Below are 8,736 nucleotides of genomic sequence, written 5' to 3' on the forward strand. Positions count from 1 at the left end.
ATTGAATTTACCACAGGTGGACTCCCAAGTTGTAGAAACATCTCAAGGATGATCAATGGAAACAGGATGCACCTGAGATCAATTTCGAGTCTCGTAACAAAGGGTCTGAATACTTATGTAAACAAGGCATCTGTTTTATTTTACTTTGCAAAATCTAAAAACCAGTTTTTTCTTTGTCATTATGAGGTATTGTGTATAGATTGAGGAAAACTTTATTTAATCCATTTAAATTAACTAAATGTGGAAAAAGTAAAGGGGTGTGAATACTTTACATATGCACTGTGTTTTAACAAATGAATGGAAATATATAGCGAAAGAGCAGTGGTGAATGTCAGAATTTTTCAACATGGACTCAGAGTAATTTGTATTATTCAGTATGATATGTTACATTATGAATAGAATAGTGGTTGTACAGTATCATACGAATTAGAGGATGTATAGTGTCGTACGTCTTACCCGGAAGTACCGAATTGGATGATGTAACTTGTTATACATTATGGGGCGGCAGGTAGCCTTGGTTAGAGCATTGGGCCAGTAACCGAAAGGTTGCTGGATCAAATCCCCAAGCTGACAATGTAAAAATCTGTCGTTCTGCCCCTGAACAATGCAGTTAACACACTGTTCCCTGATAGGCCGTCATTGTAAATAATCATTTGTTCTTAACTGACTTGCTTAGTTAAATAATGGTATAAAAAAAAATACATATTGGAGGACGTATTTATCCGAGACCAGGTTGCTTGATGCGCTGTAACAACAAATAATAATTATGGGAAGAATCTACTTTGGCAGTTAGGGGAAATATAAAGATTAGGTGAATTAACATAGAAGGTTAGGAGAAATGGGTTACGTTTAGAATAAAACGAACATTGCTAGACCAGCAATTCGGGGTGTTCCTGCAGTAGCTATCATCTTGGAGGTGCTCAGAAATACATAAAGTATATGACTGATGCCACAATACTGATGATGGGTCAACTCCAACTCTGACTGCAAATAGTCGGCTTACCCTTAGCTAAATCACATTTGGCACATCATTGTGCACCTGTTATTACAGATAATGTAATATATTGAGGCAAAGATTACAGACAGTAGCTCAATTGAGTGAACATGAATTTGATTAACATATTTGAAGTATAAAATAACATGCCATTAAGCAAACGCTTTTATCCAAAGTGATTTACAGTCATGCGTTCATACGAGTGGAGGCTGGTGGGAGGAGCTATAGGACAGGCTCACTGTAATGGCTGGAATGGAATTATTGGAACGGAGTCCAACATGCGTGCTTGATGTGTTTGATACCACTCCATTAGTTCCATTTCAGCCAGTACAATGAGCCGTCCTCCTATAGCTCCTCCCACCAGCCCCCAATGGTGCATACATTTTTAGTATGGGTGATCCCAGGAATCTAACCAAAGCCTATAATCCTACTGTATTTATCTTTTAATGCAGTCATCGGTTTTCATTTGAAGCAGCTTTTCGCCTTTCGCTTGTTTGTAACAATTGAAAAGACATTGGCAACTTAGTATGTGTGGTCGACTTCATTCTGAAGTTATCGTCGGTCACAGAGACAAACATCTTGATTCTATGTTTGCAGAGATATTCAGTGTATAAAATGACACAGAAGGGGGGAAAAGCATCTAATGACGCACTTAGCTGTTCTATCAGTGGTCTGAGGCAGTCTGTAAATAATGAGCATTTTCAAGTGCAACTTTAGTTAACAATGGTTTTGGGAAACTGCTCAGAGGTTTAATGATGCTCCTACAAAGCGTTCTAACGATGAACTTAGCCTTAAGATGCTTTTGGGAAATCAGGCCTAGAGCAGACGCCAAGCCAAAATAAGCCTTTAATGCATCCTGACAGTCGCACTTGGGAGTGGACACCTACAGTGGCTACAACAGGAAGAAAACATTTGGCTATTATTAGTAATGTCAAAACCAACAAGATACAAAATTCAAGCAATAATGTTAATCATGCAATTTAAGTTACATAGTCAGCCTAGCTTACCTCGAACTGTGGCAACAATTCAACTATCCGTAAACAAAAATAGGGGTTCATTGACAGTTGTCAAAAAGCACAGTTTCACATTTTGTTGCATTGTACTTACACTGCAGTCATTGAAGAAATGTTAAAGATGTTTTACAATGCAATCAAATGTCAACTTTATTTTTAACCCCAAAATGCACTAACTCACACTGCTGCTTTATTCACAAAAATTAACCGTAACTACAGGAGCATATGCGCAAGACAATTCAAGCTATCATGCAACTGTTGCTCTCTTGGTGAGGCAAAGAAAATACTTAATTCATCATTTAGAAACCAGTGTCATGTTGGAAACCTAAACCTGCTAATCTCAGTACAGTTGAACGGCTCAACAATCGATATTAACAGTTCATTAAGTATACAATGCTGAGAAATACACTTTACAACATGCAATCTTACATTCTGACATTGGCAAATTTACATTGATGTTTTTGATGTAATTTGAGGTTACCGAGAACCGTGAAACTTTTACCACACTGAACACAATTAAATGGCTTTTGTCCACTGTGAAATCGCTCATGTCTTTGGCAGTTGTCCTGCCTTGTAAACATCTTGCCACAGAGTCTGCAACTGAAAGGTCTCTCACCCGTGTGAACACTCTGATGTGACTTAAGTCTTTTTTTTTGAGTAAAACTTTTCCCACACTCAAGACATCTGTATGGCTTGACTCCAGCATGAGAGTGCTGGTGTGCTTCAAGTTGACAATGGCGGTGGAAGCTCTTTCCACACAATGAGCAGATGAACACTTTTTGGTTTGGTACAGCTCTCCAAACATTTACCATCCTCTTTGTTTTCAATCTGTTCTTATTAAGAATATGCTCTTGGTTGTGTGAGTGTGACTCTGATGTGCTCTCAGTTGCTCTCAAGAGGACATGTGAAGAAGGTCCTGGCTGCTGCAGTCTGGGATGTAAAATCAAGCCCTCCCTCACAACAGGATGCAGAGTATCTCTGTACTGCCCCTGCACAACATGTATGGACTCAGACATGGCATCGTCATGATACACAGGATGCCTCTCAGGCTCCACTTTCACTGGGACAGTGCTGAATATGTCATCCAGTGGTTTCCCTACAATGGACAAAGAGTTACAGGAAGGATGGGCTGGGATGGGAGTGGGATATTGATCTGCCTGAGATGAGAACATCTGTAAGCATCTCCCTGTAGAGTAAGACCCATCTGGGTGGCCTGAATTATTCCCACTTAGTCCTTGTGTAACAGAGGACCACAGCTGACTATCTCTCTCGTCCATTCTAAAGTCCACACTGTCTGTGATTCCTGGATCTTGTATGGTTCCCTGGGCTACATGTTCTTCCACCTGCTCTGCTTTCACCAGAAACTCCAGTCCACCCCTCACCTCTTCAAGGTGTCCAGACCTCTGCAGCTCATTGAAGCTCTCTACTGGGTCCTCTACAGGCATGGCTTGGGATTTTTGGTTCTCTTCATCACCTGGAAGTAGACAGTTTATAAAATTACAAAGTCAATATTGCTGCCAGCAACAATGAATGGAGTTCACAGGATGACAGAAAGGACAAGATCAGTTGGATAACAAACCAAGTAGTACAGCTGTGAGAGTATTGAAGTATTTTGGAACACTAATGTGGAGTGTACGAACAGATTTAAATAATTTACACAGACAGACATAATAAAAGTCCTAGAAATCAAAGATGACCTCAATATACCAATACACTAAAGCTGAATATATTTCACAGAAGTTAACATAAACCAGTCAAACTGACCTCCGAATTGGTATATAAACTCAAAACATTAAGTAATGACTTAAGAATGATTACCTGCTGCATTCAAACGTACAGCATTAAACTAAAGTCCACTTGCGTCATCCTTGTGATATTGAGAGATAAACATGGTAATGCTTTCACTGATTGCACTTAAAGATAGTCGCAACACTGCGCAAACAGCTGTACTTAAGGTTTTACATTTTCCAGAAAAAAAGATCCACTTTTCAACACGTTCAGACCACATAATAGCGGAACAATGTGATTATACCGATATACTAATCACTATATTTCACATTGTTTGTCAGCATTATTTAAATCTAACAATTTGCTTAAGACAAAGTCCACTTGATCAATAGTTATTGCTTTAGTATCTATTGTGCCACCAACTGGTCTGGTGCAGCCATCTAATGTTGCAGTGACTTCATATTCACACAGCTTCTAAGGACATATACATAAGGTTTACATATGACATTTCATGGCCCCATGTCCATCGGTTCAGTTATTATAGCCCTTATGTGATATGGTGCCTGGTAGCGTGGCCAACTTTAAAAGCAGCAACTAATCATTCCCAAATTCATTAGAGGCTAATTCAATGACTTTAAATACAAAATCTGGAGTGAATCTGACGTATGATTCATGAGATTATTGCAGATGATTTTGAGCATTAGCGTTACATATACAAAAAATGAGTTAGTGTCCCTGTTCTTTGAGATATCAATACAAAATTCAGTGTGGTTCATCTTAGGGACTAACATGATAAGGATGAACAGTGTTAAGTTGATAGGCCACTGTGAAGTGGATTTACAGTGGTTTTATTACTGGACACGTAAAATCTGATTATTGATTTGTCAATAACTCAGCAATCTTTTGACCAATCCCTTGTCTTAGTTTGAGAAAAGCTAATGTTAAGACATGTACCATTGGCCTATTTTCATTTGGTACCATGGTTCACGAGAAAAATATATTTGAATAATTTGCATTTAAATTATTAACTTTTATTTAATCAGGGGAGCCCAATTGAGACCAGGGTTTTATTTTCAAATGGTGCCCTGAGGACATAAAATAAAAGATACAACTAGAAGATACAAGATAGAATAACAAGAACATTACATTAGAACGTCCAACTTCACCCACAAATTATTAAAGTGAATCAAAACAATTGCACACCTCAGTTAACTCATTTATCATCAGGGTTTTAAACTGCCCTAGTGGCACCAGGGAATCCAAATGTAATTCATTTTGTAAGTGATTCCAAAAATGTCAAGCATTATACTAAAAGAGGATTTACCTAGTTCGGTGGAGACCCAAGGAATGTGAAGAGTTAACCAACCCTGTGAACAGGTTTGGTATCATGTTGTTATACTTTAACAATGAAGTTAAGTCAGAAGCTTGTATAGTAGTGCTTTCTAAACAAAAAAAGGGAGTAATGAAGTGATCTACGGGACTTTAATGAGTACCAGTAAACCCTTAGATGCATATTAGCGTATGTGCTAATATGCATCTACTGGTATAGAGTGGCACAGCAGTCTAAGGCACTGCATCTCAGTGCAAGAGGCAACACTGCAGTCCCTGGTACGAATCCAGGCTGAACCACATTCGGCCGCGATTGGGAGTCCCATAGGGCAGCACACAATTGGACCAGTGTCGTCCGGGTTTGGCCGGAGTATACCGTCATTGTAAATAAGAATTTGTTCTTAACTGACTTACCTAGTTAAATAAAAATCTTTAAATGCATCAGTGTAATTTTGAAACGTTTTTTTGGGGGGGGTTATTGTGATGAGTCCAAATACCACATTTGGAGTGAATCTGACTTTTAGTCCATGAGAAGTACATTTTTTATGATTATATTAAGCATTAGTGTTGCATAGTCAAAAAAGTGAATTGTTAGTTTAATTATTTAAATTAAAGTATCAATGCCCAACTTAACATGGTTCATCATGGTAAAGTATTTGTGGAGTGGATTTAGAAAGGTCATAAATGGACAAGTAAAATCTAATTTCCTGTTTTATCAATAACTCAGCCATGTCTTAACTTAGTTTGAGAAAGGCTAAGGGTTAGTTAAGATATGTAGCATGGCCCTACATACCGAATTTTGTGTTATTTGAGAAGTACACTTTTTCTTAATTGAGTAAAGTCTATCCTGACGGACCTTAAGGGTCCTTGAGGCAAATATGTTCAGCACGAGGAATGACATCTGCATAAAAAGTTAAAAGTATGTAGTTCAAAGAGACTCCCTAAAAACACACCCGCTATGACCGGAAGTGAATTTCCGTTGCAGGTTAGGAGAGCATTTTAGCTAACCCCAACCTAATTCTCCTAACCAGCTACGAAGAAGTCACTTCTGGTCGTAACTGTATGAAGGTGGCGTGTTTTAAGGGAATCTCATAGGTCTAACGGGGCGACAGATATGTTTTAAGTGAGCCTGCTTATAATAATAATAATAATAATAATAATATGGCAATTTGTGTCATTTCTTTAGACCATGGATTTTAGTTTCGGTGTGGCAAATTAGAGAGAAAGAAAGTTAACTCAAGCATAAATTATTTGATCAAAAAATGAGAATAACAATAGGTTTCAAAGCTGTGAACCCATAATAAGATATCAAACAAAACCGTGAACAGTGACAAAATAACCTGACTTGATAGCACTAAATCGAGTCAGCTCGCCTCACCTTTTTGTGGAGTCCCACTCCCAAACCGAATTCCCTCAGCATGTTGCCTGTCATTTGCCACTCGTGCTGTTACTTCGCTTTGAGCTTTCCGCAATTCTCTTTCCATCAGCTGTAAACTATTTTGAAGGCCTTCTATCTCATTTTCTTTCCGGCACATTTCAAGACGTAGCACGACGGTGCCCTCGTCTACAAGTTTGGTTATTTCTGCGACAGCTGCCTTTGATAGCACATCCATGATTGCAGCTATTTGTGTACTGAAAGAAACAGTGTTAGACATTGTTTTCAAATAAAATCACCGTTGTTACACCAAACGAATATGCAATGCTAGTGCCTCTGGGAAATGTTTATAACATAATTGTTTCTACTACTGTACAGCTTGTCGAAGCTGGCAAGCAGCACTGTGTGCGAAAAAATATGTTCTCTTTCCAAATGACGGATAACGGAAATGACGACAAAAGGGGTAACCGTAAACGTTCCAATAAATGCCCACATATGGGGATATTTCTGTGAAATCAATCAGAAAACACAAAAAAGACAATTAGTTCTCTGCCTAAGAAGTTTATTCACAAAAACAAATTAGAAACAGAAAATGCATTGGTTTATGGAATTGATATAAATAATGACACAAAACATCTCCAGGCAATGCTCATAAGTTATTACATTTGCTTGCTCATCCTTAACAACACCATGGTTATGCATGAGATGTGATACCTGAGATTTCCATACTTGAGTGTAAATTGACAACTCTTTGCAGATTTATTAAAAGTAATTTGAGAGAGAGCGTGTGCGAGAGAGGAAGAGAAAGCGAGAGATCAGTTTTACATTTACATTTAGCAGACACCCTTATCCAGAGCAACTTACAAATTGGTGCATTCGCCTTATGATATCCAGTGGAACAACCACTTTACAATAGTACATCTATATCTTTTTTTTGGGGGGGGGGGGGGATTACTTTATCCTATCCCAGGTATTCCTTAAAGTGGTGGGGTTTTCTGAGTAGCCCTGAATCTTAGTGGGACGGTTATAGTCTCAGGCTTATTTATTCACACAGTATAATTAATAATCAGATCAATAGTCAGAGACTTCAATCCAGAGACGGAAATGAACTGACTTTTAATGCATTCCAGACTAGTACACTCAAGTTAACCAACAGAATGTGCATACAGTATGAAGATGGAAGAATGGCCCTGGAAGGAATGGTGTCCGTTTTACGGGCTCCTGACCAATTGTGCTATTTTGTGTATTTTTTGGTGCTTCCGCCATCGTTTCCTATGACCAAAAATAGCTTCTGGACATCAGAACCTCGATTTAGACCAGGACTCCTACTTCAATGAGTCGGAGGTGAAAGACATATTGATTATCCTGGACCAGGCCATAATCTCCAACACTTGAAATAGGCGAAGACGGTGCAATAGAGGCCGGCGCGCAGGCACCCTGATGAGACTATGGTGGCAAATTAATAAACCACTTCAACCCTCTGTTCTATTGGCGAATGTGCGATCGCTGGAGAATAAACTGGACGAGCTCCATTCGAGACTATCTTATCAACGGGATATTAAGAACTGTAATATACTATTCTTCTCTGAGTCATGGCTGAACAAAGACATGTGTAATATACACTATATATACAAAAGTATGTGGATACCCTTTCAAATTAGTGGATTTGTCTATTTCATCCACACCCGTTGCTGACAGGTGTATAAAATCGAGCACACAGCAATGTGCTCTATAGACAAACATTGGCAGTAGAACAGCCTTACTGAAGAGCTCAGTGACTTTCAACGTGGCACTGACATAGGATGCCACCTTTCCAACAAGTCAGTTTGTTAAATTTCTGCCCTGCTAGAGCTGCCCCGGGCAACTGTAAGGGCTGTTATTGTGAAGTGGAAACGTCTAGGAGCAACAATGCCTCAGTCAGGAAGTGATAGGCCACACAAGCTCACAGAACAGGACCGCCGAGTGCTGAAAAACTGTCTGTTCTCAGTTAAAACACTCACTACCGAGTTCCAAACTGCCTCTGGAAGCAATGTCAGCACAAGAATTGTTCGTCGAGAGCTTCATGAAATGGGTTTCCATGGCCGAGCAGCCACACACAAGCCTAAGATCACCATGCGCAATGCCAAATGTCGGCTGGAGTGGTGTAAAGCTCGCCACCTTTGGACTCTGGAGCAGTGGAAAAAAGCGTTCTCTGGAGTGATGAATCACGCTTCACTATCTGGCAGTCCGACAGACGAATCTGGGTTTGGCGGATGCCAGGAGAACACTACCTGCCCGAATGCATATTGCCAACTGTA

At 39.4% G+C, this 8,736-nt stretch overlaps 1 protein-coding gene across 1 annotated transcript; it reads right to left on the bottom strand.

Annotated features, from left to right (window-relative positions):
* Window positions 1-1,822: 1,822 nt before the first annotated feature.
* Window positions 1,823-6,891, bottom strand: LOC106569396 (zinc finger protein 567). Its single transcript, XM_014140729.2, has 2 exons — window positions 6,443-6,891; window positions 1,823-3,481 (listed from the first exon to the last, which is right to left on the bottom strand). Exons 1-2 carry the CDS (start codon window positions 6,717-6,719, stop codon window positions 2,433-2,435), a joined length of 1,326 nt encoding a protein of 441 aa, XP_013996204.1. The 5' UTR covers window positions 6,720-6,891; the 3' UTR covers window positions 1,823-2,432.
* Window positions 6,892-8,736: the final 1,845 nt, after the last annotated feature.

The sequence above is a fragment of the Salmo salar genome, chromosome ssa14 (assembly GCF_905237065.1).
Source record: "Salmo salar chromosome ssa14, Ssal_v3.1, whole genome shotgun sequence".
Taxonomy (NCBI): Eukaryota; Metazoa; Chordata; class Actinopteri; order Salmoniformes; family Salmonidae; genus Salmo; species Salmo salar.

Bases quoted from the DNA above. Each gene is read 5' to 3' on its own strand.
- LOC106569396 (XM_014140729.2), bottom strand. From the start codon at position 6,719: ATGTCTAACACTGTTTCTTTCAGTACACAAATAGCTGCAATCATGGAT. The intron at 3,482-6,442 runs GTGAGGCGAGCT...GTCTACTTCCAG, and splicing joins GAGTGGGACTCCACAAAAAG to GTGATGAAGAGAACCAAAAA.